Source organism: Dysidea avara, chromosome 6, assembly GCF_963678975.1.
Source record: "Dysidea avara chromosome 6, odDysAvar1.4, whole genome shotgun sequence".
NCBI lineage: Eukaryota > Metazoa > Porifera > Demospongiae > Dictyoceratida > Dysideidae > Dysidea > Dysidea avara.
Window position 1 is genome coordinate 3,136,227 of NC_089277.1, and position 16,178 is coordinate 3,152,404.

Below are 16,178 nucleotides of genomic sequence, written 5' to 3' on the forward strand. Positions count from 1 at the left end.
TATTAGACCACGCTTTATCAATTATAAGATACTGGTGTAAAAAACAAACAAGGGGAGTACTTGTTAGTTCGATCACGTATCTTGTGAGTGTATCTATATATAACACAACTACATTATGGGGACTAGAGAAGGCGCGCACCTACCCTGTTGAAAATAAATCTTGGGGAAGAATTGTAGTAATTACATTGTTAGTTTTATCCTTTTTCATACTTTATATTTTGAAAAGATTTTTTTTAAGTCTTAAAAGTAGAGCGGCTAAGCAACAGAAATTGGAAAAGCACCAAATTTCAGTGGAAGCTAAGTAAGGGATACTGAGATATGGTGCCACATCAAAGTCATTGCCTTAAGGCATATTTTGAAACTTTTAAACTATGCATATATAACTCATAATTAGCTGGTCAGGAAACCATACAACTACACTCAATTTTTTTTCCTATTATTTTAAATTTACAGATGCAATCAAAAATCTTTCAAATGTGTTGATTTTTCTAATGAAGCCAATATTAAAAGTACAGGTACAATCCATTAGAAATAAAATATTGTATATCTATGGTTTCATACACCATGACCCTCCATGCCTCTTAACATGGCAAGCTAATGACTTGGATAGACACCTCTCTTGATCAGCTTTTGGATATAACAATCTCTTCCTGGCCTTGTCTATGCAGATGCAAGGTTTCAGTATCCTTACTACTGAGCACTTTATGGCCTCACTAATACATTTTCTATTGATTTTATTTGTCAAGTTCTTTGAGCATGATATGATTTTAATGGTACTGTGAATTAAGCAAATATATGTTGTACCAAGTTTGGTGCTTTTATCAAAAAGTGAATAATTTGTTTGCTTAGCTGCTCTGCTATAAAATTACAGAAGTCTAACAGCTTCTGAGGGTTGCAACTCCAGACCTCCCTTCACCCCTTATGTATGTCAGGTCTAGAATCACCACTGCATAATATACTCCTCTATGTGTAAGTGTATCATTACTATCCTATAATGAAAAATCAATTGGTGAACATGTGTACAGTATAGCTTCATTAATACATTTTCTATTGATTTTACTTGTCAGGTTATTTGAACGTGATATGATTAGTAGTTTTAATGGCACTGTATCTAATATGAATTAAGCAAATGTTGTACCGAGTTTGGTGCTTTTTCAAAAAGTGAAATGATTTTTTTGCTTACCTGCTCTACTATAAAATTATTGGAGTCAAACAGTTTCTGAGGGTTATAACTCCAGACCCCCCTTCACCCCTTATGTATGTCAGGTCTAGAACCACCACTGCATAATGCACTCCTCTATGTGTAAACGTATCATTATTATCCTATAATGAAAAATCAATTGTGAACATGTGTAAAAATAGCTGTGATATCTACGACAATAAACCATCATCAACGAATAGTTTTGAGGATGTGCACAGCAAAGCTATCATGAACATGATCTAACTGGATCACAAAAATAGCGAGGAACTTTGATAAGTTATCTAAAGTAATGAAACTTTCAGTTAACCAAAAGCCTAAAATGACTGCTCTATTAGAGTAGCAGGTGTGTTACTGTTAATACAAGATGTCTATCCACCCTATAGAGTAACAAAAGACTAGGTATATACATGACTTATTTTATGTCTGGCCTGTTAGTATTCATCCCCCAATGGAAATTGGAGATCTTGAAATTCGAAACTTCACATGCATAATTTTTATATACAATACAGAGATAATTTGGTCAATGCTTGGATATTGTATGTATAGCAAAGTTATAATGAAGGCTTATTGGGTATACTTGACTGTTCTATTAGAGCATTTTGATCATAAAGAGAAGAGGTCTCATGATTGATTATCTCTAGATCCTTCCCTAAAGGATAAATACAAAATGTTTTTGTTGAACAGCATGGCATGTGTTGTCATGCACTCTCTGTATCTACCAACATACACAATTATAGTTAATAGTAAACAGAATCTAGACTGGATAATCAATCTACAGGTGACTATAATTTATGATAATGTTCTGAAGTGAGTGTAGTTGCTGGAAGTGGAATATCCAGTGATCATTTAATAATTATTGCTGCAATCCAACAATTATTTTGTGTGTACACAGTGGAACCTCAGATATTCAAATGCCTAGGAATTATCTAGCATTTATATAACTGAAAAGTCCTAGCTAGCTGTGTGAAAACCCAGCAATTGTAACACCTCTCTAAACTTGAACAATTTATTATTGTATTTTAACTTGCTCTACCACTCAGTTGTACAAAACTCTTGATAGAATAATTATTGTTGTATGCTGTTAGCTAATTACTAAAAATTATTGTTTTTGTTTTGGTATAGCTATATGAAACTCAGTTATTCCATATTAATCAGCGTGAAATGCCCTAATAAGCAATTATAGAGCTACATCTTATTCAGTTTATTAGGCCTGCGTCAAATATGCCAGCATAATAGAAGATTGATAGACTGAAGTATTTGGTGGATAATTCAAACTATGGAGTTTATATTCATAGCTCCTTTGATCAATACTCTCTAATAAAACAGTCACTTTGTAGTGAAATACTCTACTAGTGCATTCACTGATTATATTGTTCCAAGATAATTGTAAGAAAGATTACTAACCTAGAAGCATAATGGGAACACCTGAATAGCATAATAGGTATATAAAATTTTTGGGAAATTCTTGAAAGCATTTTGGGCAACATTTTGAGTATATTTGACTCTGGCCTATTTATTATCACATAATATAGCTAGCAATCTGTTGAAATTTGGACCATTTAAATGTTCAAGGTCTCTTAAAGGCTTTTGTTGAAACCATGCTGTTTGGAAAACTACCCTTGTTTCCATCATTATGTCATTATCTCAAACCACTTCAGTGTACAGTAGAACCTCAGTTATCCAAACTCCAGTTTTTTGAACACCATATTATAGAGGATAATTTTTTTGTTACCAAACATCAAATTCCAGGTATCTATTCTATAAGAGTAGTAAGAATAGTGCTAAGGTGGATTGAGGTGTATGGTTGCACTTTGACACACATAGGTACTGGGTCTGGGGGAACAGCCCCCAGATGCTGAAAACATCTCTTCATCTCTTCTACAAGTGACCTCACATTAAATGTACACACTAATGACTTCTCTGACTCTCCAAAATAATTGAAATCTGACATGTATTAATGAATTACCAAGACATAGTAATCATTACAGTTTGCTATCCATTCACAGTATTTGGCAGCATTACACATGTAGCTGTATACTTAGTACTTGTCTGCTTAAAAACAAAGCTTTTGTCATACTTCAGTGGCATGAAATTATGTTGTATTTGATGCTGTAGGTCATGTGTGACTTCTGTCTATATTACTGATATGCAAAGTTGTGGTTGAGATTAGCTTTGGTAGCTAGAGTTTCTTAGGTCATGGACTTGTAGATACATGTTACATGGGTAGCTAACTTATTGTAGGTCAGTGGAAGTGGACTTTGTAAACATTACAATGAGCAGATAAACACATACCGGTACACCTTATAGCCAAAGGAGTTGAAGGGGTCCCCTCAGCTGGTCTTGTCTTAATAAGCTGAGACCATATATACAGCAGCATAATACATTTGATTGTTCCATTAGAGTCCCTATAGTCTCACTAACTGTCATAATTGCCTGTTCATTGTCTGTGTCATGATGTTTCTCAGTAAGAGAATATTTTCTTAACTTTTATCATGTTTTAATACTCCCTGTACAAATGTGTGTTCATAAACTGAATTTTATATCCCAACAATCATCTATCAACAGTATGCATGACCCCATTTAGCTGATTTGAGTGACACCAAAATAGGGCTAAATTCTTTGAAAAAAATCTAATTTGACCTGCCCACTTTAAACAAGAAATCTTGGCATAACTGCATGTAAATCTAAAAACAGGAGTTTATATATTGCAAAAGTATTCAGGCAGTCAATCAGGTTCATATGACTAGGTTTGGATGTGGTAACTAATGATACACTACCTAAATTGTGTAGAAAAATAAAACGTATGGTGTGCAGATCCTGTTAATAAAGCAGCAATGCCGCTGCATAATTGTTATTTTGAAGATATTGATTTTTACATTGGTAATTAACCCTATCTTTTCTGCAAATGAATGTGCCTTCATCTGCCAGCTTGCTGAATGCTGTTGTTTAAAAATAGGAAAACTCTGAGGGGGGACCTAGTGTTCAGGTACAGGTGTAAAGGTCCAGTGTGCAAAATTACTTTTAAAGACAGTTGATATCCTTACTGACATGATATTCTTAGCATTTTCCTCTACTCAAACACTCAGGGCTGTAACTAGGAGATTTGGACAAATGTATACTCTTGTTCCCCCTTTACCCACTTCTGAGGAACTAATGTGTGTAGCTGTATTGCACTGTGCTACATGCAATATATTCCAACACCTTTAGTGTAAACTTTGCATGGGTTGTACTACTGATAGCCCACCAGTGAAGGGGTTTCTTGTGTTCCAGAACCACGGGAAACCCCCTTCCTATTCTCCTGATTACTGAAATGTTCACATCTGTGAGCAATAATAATTTTACTCATTTCAATGTTGGGAAGCTTTTATTGTGATACATTTGTTTTGACTTCTGATCATAACTAAAAATAAAGTCACATGTATAAAATTGTATAATATATCTTAAGCAAAGGCTGTAGACAAGAGAAGGTAAAAAATAGCCAGGTACAAAAAAGTGAGAAACTCTCAACTAGCTACTCTAAAGGACATCTTGTAAAGACCAGTAGCCATTAATTAAATTTTCCTTCTTCATCTGTCTACCCTTTTATCACATCAATGTGAGCTAATGATTCTATAGGCTTAATTTCAGCTACATTACAAGTCACTCTGTACAGAGTCAATGCATGCAAGTAACCCTGTAAAGAGTTCAACTACCGGAAAGTCAGCCTTAGAGAGATCAGCTACTGTATGTTGTTACATGTCACCTAGTATGGAGATCAGCTACAAGACAACTTGAATCACCTAGTAGAGTTCAGCTACAAACAAATCACCCTGTAGAGAGTTAAGCTATGGCTCAAGTCATGTTTTAGAGAATTCAGCTACAAACAAACCAGGGTTCAATTGCCTACATACACACACAGTTCAGCTACATTATACAGGTCTCTTGTGTAGAGAGTTCAGCTAGCTATAGGCTACAGTATGCATGTACATGTCATATAATTATGTAGTTAGCTTAATTGGTTACAGGTCACACTATAGATAGTTCAACCACAAGAAAGTCACCCTGTAGAGAGTTCATTTACAGTACAAGACATGTCACCATGTAGAGAGTTCAATTACATTAAAACGTCTCCCTATGCAGAGTTCAGTTGTGTAGGTGACCTTTGGTTTCAAGTCATCCCGTGGAGAGTTCAGCCATACTCAAGAAAGTCACCCTGTAGAAAGCTCAGCTTTGTTACAAGTCACCTTTAGGGTGTTAATCTACAAGCAAGTATCATGTAGACAGTTCAGTTACAGTAATAGTCACCAATCACCATGTGGAGAGTTTAGCTATACGTAGTTCAGCTATATTTTATAGTCACTTTGCATATGTTCACTTTGGTTCCAAGTCATCCTGTGGAAATTCACCTGGTAGAGAGTTTGGCTACGTTAAAAGTTACCCTGTAGAGAGTTTAGCTACATTACAAGTCAATAAAGATGTGAAACCAAAGGTAGCAGATAACAAATGGCTGCAATGCTGTTTATGCATGCCAAATCATTTTAGTGACCTCATCATTAAAAATGATTGGCACTAACATCATTTCAGCCAATTCTTGGCCGTCACCTTAGATTTCACATATTTCAGGCTCTTTTGGGGGCCATACCCTTTTGCACAGCTTGGCTGTTTTGCTTTTATACCAACATATCAGTTGTGTTCTTGAGGATTCTGAAACTTTCTGTTGATATATAATGCATGTCACATGCCAGTTAATCTAGTGCAGCAAAAGTACTAAGGAAATCACCAGAAACATTCATATACTTTAGTCCACATGGAATAACATCACCTGTCTCATCAAGAACATGTCTTACTGTCTTACATCGATGGGGAATATGTAGTTACTTGAATAGCAAGACCTAATTTTTATAATGTTAAAGTGATCACATTAATTGTTTTAAACCACCTCAGGCAGTAAGATGACACCTTGAAGCTCCCTACCATTGGTGAACAATCCCAAAGATATAGAAAACTATTTGAAATGCTGAAAACACAAACACATCCTATCAGTGGTGGTTCAAGAAAAGTTTCCATTTCCAAAGCAGAAAAGCAACTGCTTTACTTAAACAGGTCACAGCTATGGAAAACCTCATTAATATAATAGAATAGTTAACACTATAATTATTGAGGTGCTTATACACTTGAAAGTGCTGGGAAGAAGTTTATGATAAATCAAAAGCTACGTATTTATGAGGAAGTTAGTAATTGTACAATATATAAGTGATCTAATATGTAGTTATTAATTTAACCCTAGGCCAAGAATTTTGGCTTCAGATTCCGTCAACTGTTCTATTAGAACATATCCACCAACTGGTTGCAAATACTTCTCTATTTGGATCATGACTTAATTAGAGTGATGATTAAGTGACAGGATGCAAGTGCAGTTCTAGGAGGATTCCATCTAGTAACATTTCAATTGTTTAATGTCATCCCATCATATCACTGTACCATACATATCAGACCATATACAAGTAATGATACACACACTGTATTGATGTACAGTAAGTGTTCCTGACAAGTATACTTCATTGAATTCCACAAATCAAACTCTTTACACATTCCAATACTAAATGTCAAGTATTTGCCGTACTTGTTTCAGCCCAAGTGTTTATGTCATCAATCATCTCTTTGATATCAAGTTCAGTGTTACATTGGAACCTGTTGATAAGGACACTTGAGCACTTCCAACACTTACAGTGAGTTATTAGGCAAATTAGGTAGGTCACTTTGTACACAAATGAGAGATTATCAAGTTAGACTGGTAACATCATTTTGGCTACATTAGAGAGGTTAGTTTTTGTATGCAATTGACACATTTGGGGATTTCAAAGTACTGGGTTGGACTGGTAGTTTTAATCAGATAACTACAAACTTTTAATTAATCTTAGCATCAAGTCTCCATAAATTTACTGTACATAATACATAAGAAAGCTTAATCCTCAAAATTCCAATCCATGACAATCTGAATTGACAATCCATGGGTGGTGGTACTATAGTGTCTTTGTGTGTATTACGTGTACTCTGATTATTACTTGAAGTATGACGTGCATTAATTATAGCATAAGTTAACTTATAAGAAAAGTTCCAAGACACTTTCACACCTGAAATATAATACTCATGTATGTAACTCATCACAATTTGCACCATTCACAATGCTAGGCATTATTGTACATGTTATTGTGTACTTGGTACTTGTCTGCTTTATAAAAGATTTTGTCATACTTCAGAGGCATGTAATCATGTTGTACTTTACACTGTAGGTCACATTATGACTTCCGGCTATTATTGCTGAACTGATTATGATATGCAAAGTTGTGGTCAAGCTATTTTGATAGCTTAGCCAAACTCTCTAATATGTGGCTTGTGCCGTAATTGAACTTTCTACAAGGTCATTTCTTCGTAGTTGAATTCCTTACAGAGTGACTTTCTTGCACAGAGTGACTTGTAATGCAACTGAATTCTCTACACGGCTACTTGTTTGTATAGCTGAACTCTCTACAGTCTACTATTGGTCTTGTAGCTGAACTCCCTATAAGATGACTTATTCATAGCTGTTTGTATATTATGTTACATATTATACATGTGGTGTAGAGTTCAGTTCTGTTACGAATCAGAGTATTATAACTCACCCGTAGAGAGTGTAGGTATATATGTGATATGTTACTCTGTATACAGTTACCAGGGTGACTTTTCTTAATTGTATAGCTGAACTGTACATGCCTATAGGCCTAGGGTGACTTGTCCTGTAGCTGAACTTCCTACAGAGTGACAGACTTGTCACTGAACTCTCTATACAGGGTAACTTGAATTCTTCATAAGGTGTATACATAGCTGAAATAATAATGAAAGTTAAAATAATAGTGTAGAGATCATTACAGATCAAGAAGGACAGTTTAACTCATGGCTACTGTTTACAAGTGTTCTTTAGATTAGCTACAGTAGTTGATTGTTCTATTAGAGTTTCTCAATTGTCCACTGTTTTTCATATACTCTTACAATTACTTTTTGACCTTCTCTTGCTTCTTTTATATCTACAGCCTTTGCATAAATATTATTAATTTAGGCACGATTACACCTGTGACTTCACTCTTCATTATGGCCAGAAGTTAACAAATGTATCACAATAATAGTTCCCATGAAACATTATATTGGAGTGAATAATAATTTTAGTGATATTATTATTGTTCACAGTTGTAGTGAACATTTCAGTATTCAGGGGCATAGGAAGGAGGCTTCTTGTGTTTACTGACATGTGAATTAATGTGCATTCTATGCCTCAGCATCTGTAATTCTTTATTCCCTTTTTTCTCACCTTGCCAAACCAGACAATGTAGTGCCTCAGTTCACTTTGACCCCCCTCCTTTTCCATAAGTCTGGATCCGCTCCTGGTTACAGTAGCTATACTGGGTAGCTGTATGCAAGGTTTTATAAAACTTTTGTAAAACTGCATGTTGACCATTAATTTTCTCCACGAATTTAAGCTTGCAATTCTGCTTTATTGTACATGCAGGAACTAGCTGGAGTTTCGTCACCATTAATAATATATTCATACATCTAGCTAGACCAGTTTGGTCATTTGAGGTTTGTAACAATGGTCTGGCCATTCAAGGCAGACCAGCATTTGGCTAATTAACTGGACATTTTTTGTGGTAGTATATACTGTATGCATGAGCTAGGAATTTACAAGAAGCTGCATACTAATATGTATAGTCATATTTAAATACTTGATCAGCCGGGTTGCTTTTCGTGTATAAAACTATGGACCAGAGTGCTCTATGCCTAAAAAACAAGCCATGTAAGCTTGGACTAAAGCTGGAATGTGGACTTAGCTTACAACAAGCAGAGTCAGTGGTTAGACAAAGGGCAGCAGTACACTGAAGAACATGCAGCACATGCTTGGTAGCATCCAGTGGAGTAAGCTACAGATAGATGCAGTGAGGAAAGGCCACATCTCCACCCACAAACAACTGAAATCTCCAAAACGGAAACAACCTGCAGCTAGACAATTACTTCTAAAGACACAATGTCTACCATAAAGTGTAGAAGACTCTCACCCCAAACAACAGTGCTTTATAGAGATGCTTCATGCCACCGATCCAGGCATCTGGGTCACTACAGCAAACAGTGCAATGGCCAGTGTATCCTCAGACATGAAGAATCTAAAGAAGATAAGGAAGTGACACTGATCAAAACTTTGACCTCAACAGTCATGACCTCTACACAGATGTTGTTTATCTGAACACTGTAGATGACAAGTGAGCACATAAGAATGTGCCAGAAAAACAAAAAGGTACAGTTTAGGTGAATTATGTGTCAGAATATGCAGAACGCAGCTGAAAAACATTCTTTGGCTGATGTTGTCCTTCTTTGTTACATAATTAAGGCAAAAAGTATGCTAACTAATATTCAATATACATGTGTACAGCTATCAGATCTTACATGTATATTAGCTACCAATGTTTCTAATTACAGTATACAGTATATACTGTGTGTTGTATGAATGTGTATACCTTATACATATTGTGTAATGATGTGTGATAAACTAATGTACTGTAGAAAGATAACTATGTATAACACAACTCAAAATGCTGCAGTATAAAACAGCTCTACACTACTTAGTTATAAACTGTTTGTGAAGTTTTCTAGCTTGATGGTCCTATGGAATACAGCAACCATGTTCCAATGAATATCATAGAAATTATTATAACAATAACAGTAGGGCTGAGCAATAGTATCGATAGTGCGATATATCGCGATAGTAAATCACTATCGTTATCGCGATAGTAGGGATATCACTATCGCGATATTTATGATAAGCTCATATCTGCATTAAAGTGGTATTATTAACCCTTCTATCAGTCAGTATTACCAACTTTCTTACAAAGGAGTGGCCTGTATTGTGTAAAAGCTTTACCAAAAGTCCATATTCATCGGCCACCCACACAGTTAATTAACAAATGTCCTGTGCATGCAAAATATGGCTGAAAATAACTAAGACTTTGTTAAGAGCAAAGCGTTTCATAAACTATCGGGATAGTATTCACTATCGCGATATTTAATGAGTAACTATCGTGATAGTAAAATTTTTACTATTGCTCAGCACTAAATAACAGTAATGTATAATATACAATTTAACAATAAAATGTGCGGAACGTCTAACAACATGTGTATCACACCTCCCAGAGCCTTTTTGTTTACATTTTGTGTGCAACTATCATAGCTAAGAAAAATGTTACTGCTCTCATGAATGTGATGGTTAGAGTTAGACCATTTTCAACTACCACGTTAAGCTGTGCAATCAAATAACAGCAATAAGTACAAAAAAACTAGGAGATTTAAGTTTGATTAGTGATCATTGAAATTTGTTTGCCATCACGCTTCATTTTCAGCTACGTTCAGCCTGATTATAAAGCAATATGTGACCTAATTTGGGAAAACCGTTAATCTACGTGCATCTATAGATTGCAAGATACACGATTTTAAACATTTCAATCCAGTATATCTTGAGAAGGACAAAAGCTATGAGTTTGAAATTTTCACTGTGAAGGTGCCAACCAGTGTTTATTTCACTTTAATCCACAGCAAGCTAATTATTGACAATAACCATGATTTCGAACAACTGTTTTCACAATGGTATTTGCATGGGTGGTAGCAGGGTGATTGATATCTGAGCAGATAATGGCCAAGTTGGTAGAATGGTGTCTCCAGCCTTAACATTGGGCTCTCAAGACCACCCATGTCACTAAATATTAAAGAAATGTATGTAGAAGATATCTGGAGAACTGTCCAAGGCTGTTTATGTCTTTAGTCTTGTGTTTCAGCTGGCCAGTGGCATTAAAAGTTGCCAGAGCTAAAAACAATCAAAACTTTTAATAGAGCAGTCCTCAACAGCACTCTAGGATCAAGCCATCACAAATGGAATTTTCAACTAGAGTAGGGACCATAACAAATCGAACAAAAGTACTGAAACAAGCTGGAGTAGTGCATGACATTAAATCACAGTAAAACAATAAAAAGTGCTATATCCCTACTGTGCATTTCCATTATGGTATCTTGAGCACAGTAGAGATATAACACTTCTTATTGTTTACTGTGATTTAATATTGTGCACTACTCCACCTGGTTTCAGTAATTTTTATTGATTTGTTATGGTCCCTACTCTAGTTGAAAATTCCAATATTTTGTGTACTTGTTTGTTAACTTTTTAAAATGTAAAATTATTATGACTGGTTAACCCACACATACTGCGTCAAAAGAAAAAAATGGCACTGCATGCCCCAGCTATCAATTATTTTCAGAAAAGTGAAGTATCCATTATGCTTTGTTGTCAGCTATGTTTACCTGTTGCCCAGCTTTATGAATCAAGAACTGTTTGAAAGTACCGCTGCAATCAAAGTAACCACTATGAAAAATATCCATTACAAAGGGAAGCCATCACATGCTTCCACCAAACTGACACGTTTTGCTGTCAACAAAGGTGAATGGGACACAAAGGAGAACACCCGTAAGTCCATGAAGAATACATTGTACGTACTGCGGTGTGCCTAAAGGCATCGCTAGATGTCGAACACTGAATAAATCGAGCCCCTAGCCTTAGCTATTATCAAGTTATGCTTGTCTGAAGGCATCAGTCAGGCAGTCAGTCAGTCAGTCAGTAGAAAATTCTGTTTAATAACTTTTTAAAATTTCATATATAGCAGCTTGTTGGAAGTGTTTCAGGTCAATCTGAAGGCTGGATTGAGCTTTGTTTTACCTAACCAATACTGCTTCATCGTTGTCTGGGAAAAGTGAATATATTGTCATTGTTACAGGCACGTGATTGTCATGCTTTGTATTGCCACAGAAACTGTAAGATGAAAATATGGGATATACAGAATCCAGATTCCTGCATAGATATACAGTATTAATGTTTACCAGGATTGGAAATGGAGGTTGTGGTTACTAGTGCTTGGCAGCATTGAAATTTGAATACACGATATTAATAACAGGAAAACATCATGGTATATTGATCTAATCAAAAACAGCCAAGCTGTAAAAGAAGGAGTGCGGCCCTTGAAAAGGCTATAATGAAAAAAGATGTGAAATCCAAGGTGGCGGCCAAGAAATGGCTGTGATGGTAGGTTAATGGTAAAAATTTTAATAACGAAAATTCAGGTGAATTTTGTGCCAAGACCAAGCGGCACCAAATTCACCTGAATTGTTGTTATTAAAATTTTTACCATTAACCTACCATCACAGCCATTTCTTGGCCGCCACCTTGGATTTCACATCTTTTTTCATTATAGCCTTTTCAAGGGCCGCACTCCTTCTTTTACAGCTTGGCTGTTTTTGATTAGATTTCACTTCTTTTTGTATTTGTATACCCCAAAGCCGGCCTATGGCCAGCTTTGGGGCTTTTTAACCTATATATTTTTCTTTACCACAAGAAAAAGAAAAAGATGAAGCAGATTTTATAAATACTTTAACTCATTCTGATTTTATCAGTAAATGTACAAATTATAAATATAATGCATATATCAAGAGTTCATTATATTATGAACTCTTGGATATATTTATTACATGTCAATTAATCCCCACAGGATAATTTACAGCTGATCTCTCTACTAGGTGGCTTGAAATGTAGCTGAACTCTCTACAGGGTGATCTGCTTGTACGTAGATGAACTCTTTACAGGATTCTCTCTACAGGGTGACTTGACTCTAGCTGAACTCTCTGCAGGGTTATCTGTTTGTAGTTGAATTCTCTACAGGGTGATTTGTTTGCAGCTGAACTCTCTACAAGGTAACTTCTTCTAGCTGATCTGTCTACAGGGTGACTTGTTTCTAGTTGGTCTCTCTACACGGGATTTGTTTGTAGTACAGGGTGATTTGTTTGCAGCTGAACTCTCTACATGGTGGTTGCTTTGTAGCTGAACTCTCTAAAAGGTGACTTCTTATAGCTGAACTCTCTACAGGGTGATCTTTTCATAGCTGAACTCTCTACAGGATGATTTGTTTGCAGCTGAACTCTCTACATGATGATTTCTTTGTAGCTGAACTCTCTACAGGGTGATTTGTTTGCAGCTGAAATCCATACAGGTGATTTGTTTGTAGCTGAACTCTCTAAAGGTGATACTTCTAGGTGATCTCTCTACAGGATGACTTATTTCTAACTGAACTCTCAACAGGGTGATCTGTTCATAGCTGAACTTTCTACTGGGTGATTTGTTTGCAGCTGAACTCTCTACAAGGTAACTTCTTCTAGCCGATCTCTCTACAGGATGACTTGTTTGTAGCTGAATTCTCTACAAGGTAACTTCTTCTAGCTGATCTCTCTACAGGATGACTTGTTTGTAGCTGAACTCTCTACAAGGTAACTTCTTCTAGCTGATCTCTCTACAGGATGACTTGTTTGTAGCTGAATTCTCTACAAGGTGATACTTCTAGGTGATCTCTCTACAGGATGACTTGTTTCTAACTGAACTCTCAACAGGGTGATCTGTTCATAGCTGAACTTTCTACTGGGTGATTTGTTTGCAGCTGAACTCTCTACATGGTGGTTTCTTTGTAGCTGAACTCTCTACAAGGTAACTTCTTCTAGCTGAATTTCTACAGGGTGACTTGTTTCTAGCTGATCTCTCTACAGGGTGATCTGTTCATAGCTGAACTTTCTACAAGGTGATTTGTTTGCAGCTGAACTCTCTGCATGGTAGTTTCTTTGTAGCTGAACTCTCTACAGTGTGACTTCTTCTAGTTGAACTCTCTACAGGGTGACTTGTTTCTAGCTGAACTCTCTACAGGTGATTTGTTTGCAGCTGAACTCTCTACATGGTGGTTTCTTTGTAGCTGAACTCTCTACAAGGTAACTTCTTCTAGCTGATATTTTTACAGGGCATATTTGTTTGTAGCTGAGTTCTCTACTGGGTGATTTGTTTGCAGCTGAACTCTCTACATGGGAGTTTCATTGTAGCTGAACTCTCTACAATGTGACTTCTTCTAGCTGAACTCTCTACAGGATGACTTGTTTCTAGCTGATCTCTCTACAGGGTGACTTGTTTCTAGCTGAACTCTCTACAGGTGATTTGTTTGCAGCTGAACTCTCTACATGGTGGTTTCTTTGTAGCTGAACTCTCTACAAGGTAACTTCTTCTAGCTGATCTTTCTACAGGGTGATTTGTTTGTAGCTGGATTCTCTACAGGGTGATTAATTTGCAGCTGAACTCTCTACAAGGTGACTTCTTCTAGCTGAACTCTCTACAGAGTGATTGATTTTTTTTGCAGCTGAACTCTCTACATGGTGCATAGTTTCTTTATAACTGAACTCTCTACAAGGTGACTTCTTCTAGCTGAACTCTCTACAGGGTGATCTTTTCATAGCTGAACTCTCTACAGGATGATTTGTTTGCAGCTGAACTCTCTACATGATGATTTCTTTGTAGCTGAACTCTCTACAGGGTGATTTGTTTGTAGCTGAACTCCCTACAAGGTAACTTCTTCTAACTAATCTTTCTACAGGCGATTTGTTTGTAGCTGAGTTCTCTACAGGGTGTTTGTTTGCAGCTGAACTCTCTACATGGTAGTTTCTTTGTAGCTGAACTCTCTACAATGTGACTTCTTCTAGCTGAACTCTCTACAGGGTGACTTGTTTCTAGCTGATCTCTCTAGAGGGTGACTTGTTTCTAGCTGAACTCTCTACAGGTGATTTGTTTGCAGCTGAACTCTCTACATGGTGGTTTCTTTGTAGCTGAACTCTCTACAAGGTAACTTCTTCTAGCTGATCTTTCTACAGGGCATATTTGTTTGTAGCTAAGTTCTCTACAGGGTGATTTGTTTGCAGCTGAACTCTCTACAATGTGACTTCTTCTAGCTGAACTCTCTACAGGGTGACTTGTTTCTAGCTGATCTCTCTAGAGGGTGACTTGTTTCTAGCTGAACTCTCTACAGGTGATTTGTTTGCAGCTGAACTCTCTACATGGTGGTTTCTTTGTAGCTGAACTCTCTACAAGGTAACTTCTTCTAGCTGATCTTTCTACAGGGCATATTTGTTTGTAGCTGAGTTCTCTACAGGGTGATTTGTTTGCAGCTGAACTCTCTACATGGTAGTTTCTTTGTAGCTGAACTCTCTACAATGTGACTTCTTCTAGCTGAACTCTCTACAGGGTGACTTGTTTCTAGCTGATCTCTCTACAGGGTGACTTGTTTCTAGCTGAACTCTCTACAAGGTAACTTCTTCCAGCTGATCTTTCTACAGGGCATATTTGTTTGTAGCTGAGTTCTCTACAGGGTGATTTGTTTGCAGCTGAACTCTCTACATGGTAGTTTCTTTGTAGCTGAACTCTCTACAATGTGACTTCTTCTAGCTGATCTCTCTACAAGATGACTTGTTTCTAACTGAACTCTCTACAGTGTGATCTGTTCATAGCGGAACTTACTACTGGGTGATTTGTTTGCAGCTGAACTCTTTGCATGATTGTTTCTTTGTAACTGAACTCTCTACAAGGTAACTTCTTCTAGCTGATCTCTCTACAGGGCAATTTGTTTGAGCTGAACTCTCTACATGATGGTTTCTTTGTAGCTGAACTCTCTATTAGGTACCTTCTTCTGGCTGATCTGACTACAGCGTGATTTGTTTGTAGTTGAATTCCCTACAGAATAACTTGCAATGTAATATAATTGAGTAAATTATAAATGCAGCTGAATACTTTATTAGGGTGACTGTTCTATTAGAGTATCTCGATCTCGCATTTGCTACACGTAGTTGTCTTTCGAATCACAACTCAGTGGTTTGTAATCCGATTCTTCTGTACTACTGCAAGGACTTTCTATGATGATTATTCCAGCTACATACTGATTTTCAGCTCGTTGCTCTAAGTGGTTTGCCTGGTAGACACGAAAACTAATAGTTTTTTTATTCATAAAAATCGATCGCGTAATTTTGACACAGGTTGGGTTTTGTGTCATATCTCCATGGTCTTTATCCCGATTCC

General features: G+C 36.6%; 1 protein-coding gene across 4 annotated transcripts in view; it reads right to left on the reverse strand.

The window, feature by feature from the left end:
- Positions 1 to 9,567: 9,567 nt before the first annotated feature.
- The window catches only part of LOC136257281 (uncharacterized), a 265,717-nt gene continuing 259,106 nt past the window's right edge, over positions 9,568 to 16,178 (reverse strand). For all 4 annotated transcript variants that reach the window (XM_066050375.1, XM_066050376.1, XM_066050377.1 and 1 more), the window contains one exon: positions 9,568 to 9,869. In XM_066050375.1, coding sequence (XP_065906447.1) covers positions 9,856 to 9,869 — 14 coding nt within the window. In that variant the 3' untranslated portion in view covers positions 9,568 to 9,855. The remainder of the gene's footprint in view (positions 9,870 to 16,178) is intronic.